The sequence below is a fragment of the Serinus canaria genome, chromosome 4 (assembly GCF_022539315.1).
Source record: "Serinus canaria isolate serCan28SL12 chromosome 4, serCan2020, whole genome shotgun sequence".
In the NCBI taxonomy this organism is placed as follows: domain Eukaryota; kingdom Metazoa; phylum Chordata; class Aves; order Passeriformes; family Fringillidae; genus Serinus; species Serinus canaria.
Genome location: NC_066317.1, coordinates 54,648,899 through 54,665,066, shown reverse-complemented (window position 1 = coordinate 54,665,066; position 16,168 = coordinate 54,648,899). Strand labels below are relative to the sequence as shown.

The 16,168-nt window shown below is 37.2% G+C and overlaps 1 protein-coding gene across 2 annotated transcripts in view; it reads right to left on the bottom strand.

Moving 5' to 3' along the window:
- Positions 1–16,168, bottom strand: part of KCNIP4 (potassium voltage-gated channel interacting protein 4) — a 178,119-nt gene that overhangs the window by 18,941 nt on the left and 143,010 nt on the right. For both annotated transcript variants that reach the window (XM_009099789.4, XM_009099804.4), the window contains one exon: positions 2,412–2,481. In XM_009099789.4, the coding sequence (XP_009098037.1) occupies positions 2,412–2,481 (70 nt within the window). The remainder of the gene's footprint in view (positions 1–2,411; positions 2,482–16,168) is intronic.

Here is a 16,168-nt window from a genome sequence, read left to right as displayed (position 1 = left end):
CCCTAGTTGAAAAATATTTTTTCTGGTAACCCCTCTAAAAAAAAAAATCAAAAGCCTTTTTCAGAGTTGTTTGCTCAAGCAATTCTGTTCTGAAATTTTGCCTTCAAAACCACAGCAGGATGAGGCATGCTAGTATTTTAATTAGAGCTACTTAGCCTAATTTCCCCTTCCCCCCTAAATCTTGAACATTATTCATTTTAGACAAAATCTTAACTTTGAAATGAAATACAATTTCTTTCCAAGGATCTGATATCATAACTAGTAGGTTAATTTGCTATTTTAACAGGTTGAGATAGGAACAGCTCTTAAATTCGAATTCCCTTGAAAAACACCATCAAAGCATTTTAAACATCAGCGGCAAAACCCAGTAATCATTACACATGGAAGAGCAGGACTTATCAAACTGCAAGCATGATCTAATTTGTTCAGAAGTGATAAAAGAGTGTAATAATTATTCAGTGTGTGGATTCTTATCCATGACCCAGTAGGGCTGAAAAAAATCCCAACCTTCATTTCAGGTGATACACTGCAAAAATGCAGGGAGTATGTTCATTCACCTGTATGGCAGTGAATCTAAAAAGAATTTCCTGGAGTGCCCTTTCTGGCATGGAAAGTTTTTTACAAAGCTTCTTTTGCTTTTTAAAATACATTGCTTTTGCTGCAATCCAGTGTCATTTGCTTTCCTTTGTTACTCTTGTGGCACCTTGTCTGATTTGTAATTCTCCTGTACCTGTCCTGTCCTGGACAGTCTTGGAAGTTGCTTGAGGAAGTGACTTGCTGGATGACATTGAAAAATTTCATTGGTTGCCCTGAAGCTTAAAATCTTATAGACATAATTTTGTTTGTTCAGATATGAATTATGTATTGAATATATGAATTGTCATAATGATACATCATGTTGTACCTGGTTTTTCATCACACAGACAACTGGAACACAGACCTACATGTTTAAATTTGGGGAAAACTTTCAAGATTCTTCTTTCCTTTTTAATACTGGATATGCATAAAATCATTATTTTAAGAACAATTGAAATTTAAAGGCCTCAGCTGGACACATTATTTTGACAAGACCTTAAAGATTTAAGAACTCAGTCTGGTTTCTTAACTAGACATGCCAGTGCAATTTTCACCTCCTCCTCCAAAGGATGCCACTGCCCTAAATGCCAGAGGAGGGTCAGCATTAACACCAGGAATAGGGGTAGAAATAAGACATTTCGTAGATATCCATTTTAAGTACATAAATAATTTTTCTTCTCAGCAACAACTAGATCTGGACTAATAAAGATTAGTCTTTTAAGATTACATTTACTCTCACAACATCTTTTGACTTCACTTTTAGAACAGGTGTGCTTTCTCTTTGCCCATAAAAAAAATTCCGGGTGTAACAATAGGAAATATGATAGATTTTTTTCTATTAAGCGTAGTAAAGGTGTACTAAATCACAGAGAATTGTGATTTAGTAAAGGGCAACTATAAAATATAATATTTCAAACTGTAATTGTTAGCTTGGTCTAAAAGTTTACAAAGAGAAACAATCAGTAGGCAGGTCAACCCTTCTAGCCTTTTGTTAGGAAGTGTGCCTACTTCCTAATGATTTCAGAGATGGCAAGCTGCACTGAATGCTGCTCTTTACCTTCTAGGTCTTTATTCAAAATAAAACTAATGGGAAGATATTTTGTTCCTTCCAATTAATATGGGTTTCAAATAAAAAATGAAAAGAAGGAGTTCTGAACAGTCCCAGAGAAATACACAAATCTCAAGAGCTCTGGGAGAAGCAAGAGGTGGGACTGAAGGGTTGTAGGAGAATATGTAGAGGGGTAACTGAATAGCAAATGCAAGAGGAAGAAAAGAGAGGAAAAAAAATTCAAATTTAAAGAAATGTGAGGTTCAAGGAAAAAAAAAACCAAACTGTTAAACATTTTTGTGTTACCTTCATTACACAAAAGATAATGGAAATAAAAAATAACTCATGGAAATCAGTTAATTGAAATCAAGGTTAGCATTTAAGAAGAGAAATCCCATAGAATTAAAAGTGGGGGTTCTGCTGTTGATATGAGTGGGCACCTGCAGTGCCTCCTACAATTCCTCCTACTTTGAAAGGGTTTTTTTGAGTAAAAGAGAATGAGCAAGAATTTCTAGAAAGCTTAAGAAAAATAACCTACTCAGAGAAATTTGTTTTAATGGTACCCATCACAGGTAGTAACTTCATAACAGAAGACTGACTTCATGTAGATACCATTGCATTTCATTCAGAAATACAGATTAAAAAATGTGTCCAGCTATCAAGGAAGTACCCCTTGAGCTCAGACAGAGTTTGAGGGAACATTTTGTTAATTTGAACAAGAGGCTCTTGTCAGACTTAGGAACTAGCAGACATCCTGCAGTACTAATTGTGTCTGCCAAGTACTTACCTCCCTGTGGAAAGAACTGAGAGTAAATCTCTTTGAAGGTTTCTTCATTGACAACACCACTGGGGCATTCCTGGAAAAAAGGAAATGACAAGAAATGAAGACCATCCAATCTGGTCCACTCAGCACATGTGTTCAGGAGACCATCCACAGCATGTGTGTGACTGACACATTAAAATGTGTGACTTTGCACTTTCATCCAATTATTAATGCACATTATCACACTGAAGTATCTTCCTAAAGAATTCCCATGAGACAAAAACTCCTTCTATGCCGTGGATCTCAACTTCATTTGAGACCCGAGTGACACACGTGGGCAGCAGCCAGGGTGTTGCTGTGAGTGGAGCTGTTGTGTCACCTGTGGGCTGTGAGCAGTCACTCCCCCAGCTGCAATCAGCATTTGCATGGATGGAAATCAAGCAGGAATGTAAACACTTTGGTATAACTGATAGAACATGCAGTCACATTCCACTGGAAGAGTTCTATTCCATGAATTCAAAAGACCCTGCCACTGAAGGTCTTGTTCAAGCCTTGCAGATCCTTTTGCCTCTTTACACCTTTTTCATAAATTGAAATATGTAACACAGAATATGTAGGAAGTTTCTGAATAGAGTGACTATAAAGAAAATAAATAAGTGAAGGAGAAGAATAAAGAGGGCTAAATCAATGATTTATGCAAAGAGGCAGGAAAAGCAGAAGGAATACTGGAATTGTTTACTATGTCAAGCATAAATATCCAAGACTAGAGAGCTGATATCTAGTCCTGATTTTGCCAGACTGAGCAGAAGACTTCGGGCAATGTACTTAATTCTCTTTGAGCCTTAACTCCTTCTTTAATGCAAAAAGGGGGTAAAAAGCCTGGTATGCTCTTTAAAAGAAAAAACTTATAGAAACAAAAGTTTTAAGGTTATTTTTGACCATTAGCATGCTATTTGGACTGAGGACTCAAACATATGTGCTCCTAGTCCTAAACTCAGGAAAATTAATAGCTGGAAATGGAGATGAAGAGTAGTGTAACATCTTTTACCAGTGTAATAACAACTTTTCCTGTGAAAAAATAAATAAAAATCACTGAGATATTCATAGTTCTGTCACCTTCTGCTAAGAAACAAATAGTGCAATCTCTAATTGAGAGACAAATGCATGGTCTGAGAAATGCATGTTAGGTCTAGGATTATCATGCTTTTATGTCAATTATCCTTAGCTAAATCAGCTTTTCATCATAACTAAGCACATGCAAACATATAGCAAGAAAGAATTCTGTTTAATCAAAAAAACAGAAACAAACATCAGTGTCAGAGTTACACATACAGAATTATTTGTCCCTGGGCACAGAGGCTGATGCAGGCACTGATGTCTCAGCTAGAGCTCAGGTTTAAATAAGATTACATAAGTACTGACTGCTGAGCCACACTGCCTTTGGAACCAAAGCCTTTGGGGAATGGGAGGGAGAGTGAAAGGAACCTCCACCCTTCATCAGGTAAGGCAATCCATAATCGAGGAGGCATCTCCCTGTCTGTCATGTCTTTGGGGATGAGGGCACTCTAACACATCTCTCTCTTAGCAGCTATCCAAAAAGACTGTAGTCAGCTAGGCCACTGTCTTTATGGCTTCTAGCAGGTTTACAAGTAACAAGCAATAGGACAAGAGGAAATGGCCTCAAGTTCCCCCAGGGGAAGTTCAGATTGGATATAAGGGAAAATTTCTTCACTGGAAGGGTTATCAAGCATTGGAACAGGCTGCACAGGCAAGTGCTTGAGTCACCATCCCTGAAGATATTTAAAAGCATGGAGGTGTGGCACTTGGGGACATGGTTGGGTTGTGGGTTTGGCAGTGCTGGGTTAATGGTTGGACTCAATGACCTCAGACATCTTTTCAACCTTGATGATTCTATGATGTTATGATTCTACTGAGCTGCTTGTCTTTGGGAAGCCTTCTGGAGCTGTATAAGAAAAGGAGCAGTATTTTTACTTGGATTCAAAGCACAATAAAGAAAACATCAGCGAATTCTTCAGATACTCGTAGAAATAATATTATAGCTATTCAATGTAGAAAACATAACAAAAGTATTTTACAACCTCCTCTTCCAAGCATATAATGGTATATGATCTGTGTCATTCCCAAACCTGCAGGAGGAAGAATAAACAGCCTTAACCCTGAGATGGGTGTGAGCATGAAAAAACAATGCAGCATTTTGAAATTTAGAAAAAGAAGCAATGCCTTCTTTCTTCTCAACTGGTAAATTTTTTCAGACAAGAAAAAAAAGAGCTAGGCCCATTTTGAAGGAATTAAAGAGAAAACCTGTATTTTTGAATTTGTACAGGTCAGATGTTGCCTTTATTTTTTCCTCAGAAGATTAAAAACTAATGGATAAAAATAAATAATGGACAAAAAGCACATTTGAGGTCATTTAACTCTATGGCTTATAAAAATGTACAACATTTTTTTCCTTTTTCTTTGGCAGACAAAGACATTCAAACGATTCGAATTTTGCAAAGAATGCACTCCCCTTTTTTACAGAAAATGCCAACAACTCCAACACTGTGAGTCCTTAGTCTGAAGCTCTGAAGACTGATAGTGCCATTTTCTGAGTGCATTTAAATTTTGTGATGTTAGAGGAGAATTAAGAATACTTTGAAAAAATCGATACAATTTTTTATCTTTTAGTTCAAAATAAGCTGGCAGCCTTTGTTATTAGAGAAATGCATGATCTACATACCTCTTTTAAAGGCAGTCCTTCTTTTCTGCTGCTTAATAAGCTCTGGTTTCACCACACTGTTTGAAAGAATCATTGCTTGAAAAGGCAACCTACTTTCAGGTTCAGAAAATTCTATACTTCAGAGAATTATATTTTAGCAGGAATGACATTTTGAGTTTCTCTAGCTTGTCCCTCTGTAGTTTCCTCTCTTCTTTGCCACAGCATTGCCAGAAATATTTTACCTTTTCCATCCTTGAAGGTCTGGAGAAATGGTGTCTTAAGGGACATTCATTAAAAATCTGAGATGCCGGCCAATTACATTTACCAGAAATATCAGCTCAAACTTTTCTTTCTTTAGCACGCATCTTTCCTCTGAGACTCTACATGACAGGGAACACTTCTGATCTTGAATAATTTCATTCTAAAAGTATATGTGGCCAACATGATTTACCTCCATGACTGTACTTTTCTTGACTCATAAATCTGGCTTTATTGTGTTTATCAGGAGATTTGTGCAGTTCAGGCAAAGAGATTAAATATTGTAATTGTTAAGTATGCCCCAAGGTTTTATATCAAGCTATTGCTGACTTCTTCCACTGTATAAACTATAATTAAAAAAACCTATCTAACCTTTCATTAAACTCTTATAAAAGAGAGGGAAATAATTCAATAGTTTGAAATAAAAATGTGAGGCTTATTTAAAAAATTTCCTTGATCTGAATGTAATTTATTTTGTTACAGCAAATTTCTGTTTGACAATCTTTTAAAATTGCACTAATGTATTAGATTTTCCTTCTGGAGAATAAAAAGGAGGGAATGTTCAACTTGAACTGAATCTGGTTCTCTCTCTTTTAAAGAGAAAATAATATAAACTGACAAACAGACAGAGAATAAGAATGATTCTGCCTTTTGATGATCTCTCTTGCTTGCAATTTTGCTGCTGGGAAATTACACCTCCAGCACATGGTCTTATGAACTACTCCAAACCCTGTAAATTATTTAGCCTCATGCTGTCTAAGACAACTCTCCTTCAGTATTTTTTAAAATAGTGCAGTAGGTGATTCTTCTTTACTACCTAATCAAGATTCCTTTCTCTGTAGAAAAGAGAATGAAGGAGAAACAAACTCAAAGCTCTTTTGTCTGCATAACAATTTGGAATGTTGGGTAAAGCTGGAGTTTGGCAACTTTGAATATCTTTCAGTTATAGAATTTTCCATGACAAATTTCCCATCCCATGCTGCATCTGCTGTTTCAGTTTTCATACTGCTTCATTTTAGATACATGTTCATGTCAATTGATTTAAATATTTTCTCTTTTTGTGTGTACCTATATGCTCTATGTGCATATGCCTTCTAGGAACTTGCCTTCTGCCTCCTTCTCATTCGTGCTGTTTTATCTGATCAGATACCTCCCCCTAAGAAATGTAATTACTTGATTGATTTGATTTAATGAGTTTCTATAATCCAATAAATTCATTCATGAGTATTGTAGCCAGGTTACTTGGGAAGACTTTTAGAATTAAAGATGTATTTACTCAATACCAACAGGGCTAAACTGAAATTTTGATCTACCTTAGAGCTGCATGCCAAGAATAAATAAATTTGTAATTTATTGTAAATTAAAAACCAAATAAATTTGTAATTTTGTAACTAATTTCCTGATAGTAAATATAAATAAAATTGTCCATGCTATATTCATCAGGAATAGATTTTATAGTCTATTTATTTTGAAGTGAGAGCAAGTGTGATAAATTTTCTGTCTTGAAAGTACTCTTAGAATACAGGGTTCACTTTTGGTACTGGATTATTTCATAAAAAACACAGAACACATATCAGGAATTATCTTTGCGAAAAGAGACTGTGTGGCATTTCTGGAGTGTTGATCACACTACTGGCCAACATAGAAGAAACACCAAGAGCAGGGTTAAAATCCTGCAGCAGCTAATAAAAGTGAACTTACTCTAGCAGGACTTCAAAGCAGATGATGCAAACAAAATGAGGTGTCTGGGGGAGAGAAGGTTTTGAAGTTGTTAAAAAGAAAACAAGTGCAGTATAAAAAAATATCTCAAAAGATATCTTAAAAGAGATGCCATGCACCAGCCTGTGAAGCAGTCTCAGAAACCTAACTCAGAGAAAAACCTCTCTCTTGAAATATTTGCAGTGTGGCTGAACAAAGCACTAGAAATTAAGACTGGAAAAAATCTGGGACTAGTCAGACAGTTCAAAAGACTTTTTCTCATTAATACAGATTTTAAGAAATCACAGGCAACCATATTTATGTTCCTTTTCTTTTTTCTTTTCTTTTTCTTTAAATACTTCTAGAAGAACAAAGAGGAGAAGATTATGTGGGGGAGAAGAGAGCTGCTGTTTTCCTGCCCTAGATGTCCCCAAGAGAACAACAAATTTGCAGAGGTGGAAATATAAGCTAAGTATTGTCTATTAGGTTTTGGTAAAATTTAAAGGTGAACTAAATGGAAAACCCCCATGCCTCTGTATTCTACTGTAGACAGTAATTTCTCTGATCAGCTTTTTTGAACTGGTGCCTTCTGGACTGCTGCATTGTCAGTATTTGGGCTCCTGCATTTAAACCTCTCTCTTTGAAACTACCTGAAATACAGAAACATTTCGTTTCCTTTGTATAAATCTTTGTATAGATTTATCATTCATAAATGATATATCATTTATCATTTTATCATTTATAAATCTTTGTATAGATTTATCATTCAGCATGTCAGCACATCAAATGGGAGCTTTGAGGATGTTTTTAGGAAACCAGTACATGTATGAGATAATTGCAGTGACTAGAGGAGAGATACCTGCCCTGGCTCTTTTGAGCAGGCAGTTACATTATTCACCCAGCTCTGTGCTCTCCTTGAGCTTTGCTGTTTGCCTGCTGTAAAAGCCAGTTTGTCAAAGCACTGGGAGGATGTTTGGCAGGACAGTGCCTCAAACTGCTCACAAAGGATGACAATTTGCTTTATTCTATCTTTACACCTATCATGTTGGGGTCTGCCCAGGCCTATGCTATAATGGAACAAGTGCAGACCTTACCTGCCTTTCTCCTGACAGGCTGCTGAAGGAGCTGCTGTTCATTACTAAGAAACATGCAGAGACAAGAACAGCAGGGACTGCTGTGGAAGGGATGGGCAAAGGACAATTTTGAGCACATGTGCATTGGGTGCCCAGTCAAGAGTACTGGCTCAAAGCCTTTCCTACTTCATAGGAGAGTTGAATCCCAGTATATTAACATGTGTTAGATACATGAAAATACTCAGAGAGCAGAAATTGTAAAAGCTCAAAATAAAAGGTGGTATGAGGGCTTTAAAGTTTTATTTATCACACTACTGGAAATTAGTTCTTATGGAAAATTTAAGGTCAGAATAATTATGTTTTTCATCTGTGGAATATTGTCCCTAATATGTATAAAAATATATGTTACAGTTATGAATATATTTATAATTATCTATTTCTAGCTGGATGGATTTTCACTCATTCTCTCTAATGAATAACCTATGTTATTGAAAATCAACTCAATTATATTGAAAATCACTGGTGCTTTTAACTTCAATTTTCACTTCTATATTTTGTATTATCAGGAAAGGGAGAGGTAACAATTTAACCTCCTGTCTCCTGAAATGGAATTAGTTCTTGGTTTTATTTTTTTTTTAAATTTTATTTCTCATGCCAGTTTTCTCAGGAGTGGGCTATAAAAAATCACTTTCACAACACCTCTCCATTATTGAAAAAAATATTTAGTTGCATTTTTAGAAATACTTCCATGCCATCATATAGAACGATGTTGTAACAAAAAAAAAAAGTGGTGAATGATGAAATATGTGTAACAAAAATTATATCTTAGATCAGATTTATTTACTTCAGGAGGGTCCAAATATCTTCCTAAGGCAGTTTTCTATTTTCATTTATTGCAGAATCAATCCTTATAGATCAGAATACAAAAAAACATACTCTGGTCTTGCATCCTTGAATACAGTTGTGAGCCCAGAGAGCTAATAGTGATGGTGGGAAAGAAATCTTTTCTCCAGTCTTTATAGAAGCTGTATGGGATGAAAGACATACAGAGTAATGGTTAGGGAAATGGTTTGGAATGTTTAGGGACAGTTACCTCAGAAGTCTTTTGTCCCTACTCTTAAATCTTCCTATGAATTTGCCTATTTGGTTACCAGTGTAAAGGTTAAGCTATTTTATAAGACTCAAAAGAAAGGAGACCCAAACAGAGAGCACTAATTACTGGGTCTAAAGAGACAACTTTCCTTTTGATCTTTCATCTTTGACTTAAAGTACAGTAGAATTACTTCAGCTAAGGACTCACAGAGGGAACACCTCAGGTTTTTGCATGTCCATTTCTGTCACAGGAGCTGCATATTCATAGCTCAGTGGCAACAGTCTACATTTCTAGGAATATTGTGGCAGTTTTGATTTGACACATCTCCACTGGCATCCATTGGTGAAATACATGTAAAAACTCTTTTCAAGCTTTGTCTCATCAGGTAAAACACAGAACTTGCTTCTACTTAGCCACCTAGAAGAGATACAATAATGTTTCCCTGTGGCACAGCAAAGATGTGCTATGGCACATGGTACTTGCTATGGCAGTTTCAGAGGAAGACAAGCAGAAATAAAGGAGCTGGCTCACATCCAGCATGTGTGGCTTCACACAGTAAATAACAATCAACACTTTGGCTGCTTCCACAACTCAGCAGGCGAGGTGCCAGCAAATGCTTTTAATCAGAGCCATTCTTTGTTTAGCAATGCCCACTAACTAGTGAAATTTTTAGATTCTTATTATTAGCACTGGCAGTAAAACAACAGTAAACAACACAGCTGAAGATTTGAACTTAAAAGCTCACCCGAAAGCCTGAAACACCAAACTTCATGGATGAGTCCCAGGCATCTGAGTGGTGCTTAGTGTTTCTGACCTTACTTGTCACTGCAGGATGGCATTTTACAATCCTGATTTTACAAATAAGGAGGAAATATAATTAAACTAAGTGCAGCAGAACCCATACTTCAGCAGGGCAGCTGCTTGTAAACGCTTTGGCAAACACAAGGTGCTCACCCTCTTGGGAAAAGCTGTATTTAGGTGAGCACTGCTTCAGTGACTTGCCTTTCACACATTCCCAAGTGAGTTCTTTTAATCAAGTCCTTTCAAATCAGCTGAAATCCTAGGTGAGAGGAGAAGGAATCACTCCATATTAGCAAGTGCTGGTCCCTTGGGTGTATTTCATTAGACCCACTCAAGTGATTCTTTTGAGCAGAATGGAGAACATTACCAGTCCCTAAAAGCAATATTTTAAGGTAGGTCAATTCCATTCTTTAAAACCATGAAGGCATTTATTTTGTTTTTCCTCCATGAGGGTGCTTTTGTTTATCCTAGAAGCTGTTTGTATCCTTGAAGAGTGGAAGATTCACTGAGGAAAAAACTGTAGTAACAACCTCCTGCTAAATGTTAGTGGACTTGCACCACAGCCATATTAGAAAATGGAAAAGCCTGGATATGGCTCAAGGCATTTATGAAGCAGAAACAGCATGTCAGGGTGAAAAAATATTCTATATCCTGTCTTGAATTCTTGTCAGTCAACTGGACCTTGATACTAAGTACTGACATTAAACCAAATTTTCATTTTAGTAATGAAGTAAGAACACTCAGTTTGGCATTCCTGAGACACATGACTGAATGAAAGATAGTCAGGTTGAAAGTGTGTCCTAAGTCAGGCTGTTCCAGTATTTTTCAGAGCAGTTGTTCTTTGTTTCTTTCAAAGATGTGCAATGGTAAAATCAGACAGGTCAATATTTGGTTAGGGCTAAATACAATGAAAATACCAAGGAATTTCAGCGCCTAGAGCTTTCAGAAATGGCAAAGAACATAAAATTCAATGGGGACTGGTGTAGACACTGAAAATCAAACACTGTGCTCATTATTTATATTTTATATGGTAATACATTTACCCTTTAACAAAGGTTTTTGCTTTCTCCACTACTAACAACACTTTGTCTCAGGAGAGGGGCCCCAGCAGTGCAAACAGAAGAACAAATGTGCTTACCTGCATAAATATTTATAAAACTGAGCCTGACATTAGCATAAGTTGGAGCTGATTCACCAAGTACAGTGGGGAAAATCAGACACAATTGAGGCAATGATGTGAATTGAGGTTGCTGTGGGTGAGAGAGGGAGATGTGGTCTGTGGGACAAAATGCCTCTTCCCTGTCCACACAGTCAGGGCAATATGCCTCATCCTAGAGGAACTCCGGCACTCAGTGTGTGAGACAGGGTCCCCTCCCCAGGTACCAAAACCTCCCTGCCATTTCTGGGCTCACCCAGTCCAGCAGCACAGCACACTGACACGTGTATGCTGCTGCCCAAAGGTCTCCCCAGAGTGCAGCTCCTTGGCAAGGGGAAGACACTTGACCACAAGAGCCCTATGGCTCATGGTGATCATGGAAGGACCAGAGTGGGATTTGTGGCCCCACAACTAAATCCTTTTGAGAAGGAGGGGTAACAGTTCCATAAGATGACAGAGGATGTACCATAACTACTTATAAAGGAGATATTATTCCTTTAATTCAAAGACATGAGAAAAGCATCAGAATGCAATTTGAAGTTTAGTAAGTTTAGTACAAACTGATAATTCTTTTAGCACAGCAAAATATCTATATAAGCTATATGAATTTCCTTTAGACTGTTCTGGAGCTTTCCTTTTCCTCATATGCAGGTACTCAATACATTGCTTTTGGCAGCATATCTAAAATTTATAGCATAAATCAAATAATTGGAACTGAATACTCAAATAAACCTGTACAAATGGTGATTGATATTTGCCGGCATATTTTCATGAAAACATGAACAGCACAGAGAAATAAAAAAGGAGAAGACATTTCTCAGTTAAAACAGGTAAGAAGAATAAAAAGAGATAACTAGAGAATCAAATACATCTAAAAAAGTCATCTGTCAATCACTTTAGGCTTAAAAAACAGATTTTGTTTCTCATAGTTGTATCATTCCTTATGGAGATACATTGAGGCTGAAATTGCTGGACATAAAAACTTCTTGCACAGTCTGCTAAGTTCATGCCACATTAAATTTGTCTTTGTTCCACAACCACTGATTTTGAGAACAAAAGTGATTTTGAGAACAAAATAAGAAATTAAGACTGTTATAAATTATGCTCCATTACCTCTTTTTCAGTGAAGTAGACTGTTGACTTGATAGCCTGTGCATCTAAATACAGTGCTTAATGCTGACATTTTAAATCACCAGAACAATCATAATCATGTTGTTCTGGTATTTGTTACAGTTTGTAGGTAGTATTTCAGATACAAATATTGCTATATTCAGTCACTGAGAGTTCACTTTGAAAAGTTGTTCTTGGAACCTCTTTTTTGTGAGGCTACTGTGAAGCTGATCACAGTGTCAGAGATGCATAAATGGAGTGAGTAAATAATTGTTAGACATACATAAAGTACACATAAAGTGCTTTCTAGATCAGTGTTTTTTCAGGCATGAGTTTACTGTGATTTCTACAGATATGGAGCCTGGCCATTGAGGGGTAGAGTATCTCCCTCAAATACACTGCCCACACATCTCGCTCTTAACACCAAGGAATTCAGTGCTCATTTTCTCTCCTCTGGGGATGAACTTTGCTATCTCCAGCCCCTGGGAAAGTTCAGTTTCCCACAGCCACCAGCCCCCCCACTGGCACTGCCCACTGTTCCCAAGCCGTGTTGGAGGAGGCTTTGATCAATGGCTGAGAAGCAATCTCTCCGATGGCCAGGGACCCTCTGAAAGGTTTTGGCTGTCAGACCAGAGACATTAAATGAGGCAGCTGTCAATGTGGAGCCCACGCAGGCCCTGAAGCACTGGAATAATGGTCTCAGGCAACCCAGAAGGCTTTTTAGTGGGATAGTAAAGGCTTTTAAAGGTGTGTGGCAGTTAATAAGCCAGTCAGAGAGCCAAAAGGTTGGAGTCTTTAGACTTCTAGTTTCATGCTGTGTTTACTGAGTCATGCTGTCTTCTGAGTTATTGGCTCCCATTTCTTCTCTGACACTCACCGTATCTAAGATCTTTTAAGACTATTTCACAATGGAATTCTTGGGTTGAATAAATTCCATTACTTGAAAGCTAATATGAGAATCATTCACATAACTGAAATGCAACTGCACAAATGTCCAGCTGACCTAAAGAATACGGGCTCTGTCAGACACTCTCACTCAAAGGTAAATGCAGGTTGACCCAAGACTTGTAATAAACTTCCCTGACACTGAAAGACTTGACCTTGAGGTCACTTGTGATTTGCTATTTTATTTGAAGATTTACCAGTGTTTGTTTTTAGCACAGATGTTGATCTAAAGACATTTGTAAACAGAAATTAATTCTGTTGAAATAAAGGAAGGACTTTCATCTGTTTCATTTACTTCTGACAAAACCTGTATTTTGCTAATTTTGTTCACATTGATCAGAAATTTAAAGTAGAAAAAAATATAAAGATCCAGAATCATTTGGAAATTCCTGGGATCCATGACAGATACCTGAATCCAGCACAAACAAGATTTATCTTTTTTATGGATCTATCAAGTCCATAGAACCCAAAAGGTTGAACTGCACCATCAGAAATTTCACCAGAAGGTATATTTATTCCTTCTTCCCTCATTTTGCAGGCTTAGGATCCCCACCTGAAAACACATGTGTCCACATGCTGCATCTGAATTGGAGGGGAACAGAGAGATAACTTAGTACAAGATTAAATAAAAAATTATAACATTTTGTACACAAATTCTTTGAAAGCAAGGAAATTGGTAGCAAGAAAGCCAGGTAGAGGGATTTTTGAATGCTGCTGTCTCAACTAATAAATATTCTCAGAGAACAATTTTATGTTAAGCTGTGTGTTATAAAGTCCAATGTTTATGGCAGTTACAGTTAATATGCATTGCAGCTCATGAACAAAAGGAGATGGGCAGAGAAAGGAGAGTAAGAGTCTCCTTACTAAATTTTTAAATTACAACATCATCAGAGCTGCATTGCACCAAAAGTTACTTTTCTAATGTTAGTGATTGCCCAGAAACCAAAATCCAACCACTGTTGGATAACTCAATTACCAGGCTCTGTAGTGCTTAGCCCAGATGCTGCAAAAAAAGTAACTGCAGTGAGCTGTAGCCAAAGATGACATTTGGCCGCTCATATTCCAGTAGAGAAACATTTATATTCCAAAGTGATGCACAGAAAAGCTCATGTGGTAGGAAACAGCTCTTCCACAGATGAGTTACACTGAGCATCTGGCTGGTAAGGCAGAAGGTCTGCACTGTGCTTCAAGTGTCAGCCTGGCACTTGTGAGCCCCAGGGAGGGCACACACAGAGCACAGGACAGGGTATTGCCAGTTCCAAATAGGAGGGGCTCACAAGCATACAGAACAATAAAATTCCACTAAAATCTAATGTGGGCTTTTTCTTTTTCCTTTTTCTTTTCTTTTTTTTTTTTTTCTTTTTCTTTTTCTTTTAAAGCAGAACTTTAGAGGCATTTGGTGCTCTGGACTCCTTGTAATATTGGGTATTTAAGTCACAGTCTTTTTGTACGTTTCTTAATTAGAGATTTGGCACCTACCTTTTTTAGAGATAATTCATGAGCAAGCAGCCACTATTATGAAGACAGTCCTTAGTAAGCTAGATGACATTTTTTCCCTAGTGAGCACAACATGAAGTGTCTCGTGCAAGCCATGAGATGAATAGAAGTGTAGGGACTGAGGTCATTATTAACTCTCAGAAAGAAGATTTCAATCTCTGCTAGTAACTGTGAGACTAATTGAAACAAATATCTCTGCTGAACACACTAAGATCTGTGAATTTGTGGCAGCTGACAACTATACTCTAGGCCTGTCAAACTGTACTTCCAAATTATTTTACTTGAAAACTTTCTGAAATGTGTCAAGTCTTTTTACTAACACTCGAAGGAAATATATGATGAATGTAAGAATTATTTATTGCTCAGATTGTTAAAAGGTTTTCACATAGCCTTGTTTGAAATATGGAAGAGTTCCTTCTAAGCCCCTAACAAATGAATGCCAAATGAATGAATAATAACAAAATGCTTCCTTGGCAAGGGCTGGTTATTTTAAAGTTATTCTTCTGTCATCTAAAGTTGATAAAACAAATGATTTGAGGCACAACTGGAAAACAAGAACTCAACTTTAAAAAAGGGAGATTTGAGCTATGTGCATTATACATATTTACTGAAGCCTCAGAGAGAAACAGAAGATTTACAGAAATCTGTCTGTTGACAGCACACAAGGATCTAGCTTCTAGGTTTACTTGCTTGATCTTCATTATGCTGGTGTTTATTGTTTAGTTTAATAAGACAAACAAGTCACAGGAGTTTTCTAACGTATGGAAATGTTAATTTTCAGTTTGAATTACTACTATCTGATTTTCTTGTAAGATTTAGAACTTCCATTTACTTTTTTTCCATTTTATTGGCATTTCTATGCTCAAAGTTCAGCGGGTTCATATGCTTGAGGCACAACCTGTTCAGCTGTCATCACTATGTCTGTCTGAAAAGACAAGTTGTTGATATTTCTTTGTATGAACAACCTCTGCATGTCCACAAGGCTGGTGTTCAAACACTGCTTTGTGCAGAGGGGTCAGCACCTCTGCAAAAGCTTTCAGCACAATGGGAATGTCTCATGCAATGATGCCCAGTAGAACATTCCCTGTTTGATATTCAGAGTCACAGAGGGATATAGCTCAAATGGTTTTAGTATTGATTCATGTTAGCCAAGGAAACCAGGTAGAAACCTTTAACTGATCTATATTTTTCTTCTAGGCTCTCTTCTGCTGGGTCAGAAATTCTGCATCTGGAAAGATTTTGCTCAGACTGCATGCTGTCAAGCCCTAAGACTTGTAAGATAGTTGTCAAGTCTCAAAGAAAAGCAACTGCACCGACTGCTGGTCAAATGAAAAATCTTCCTTGCTGTCCTGGGGCCCCACATGGGAGGTTGAAAAGCATATTTAAGCTCTAAGCTACTTCACCTACAAGAACAAACTTTGGAGGACTGAT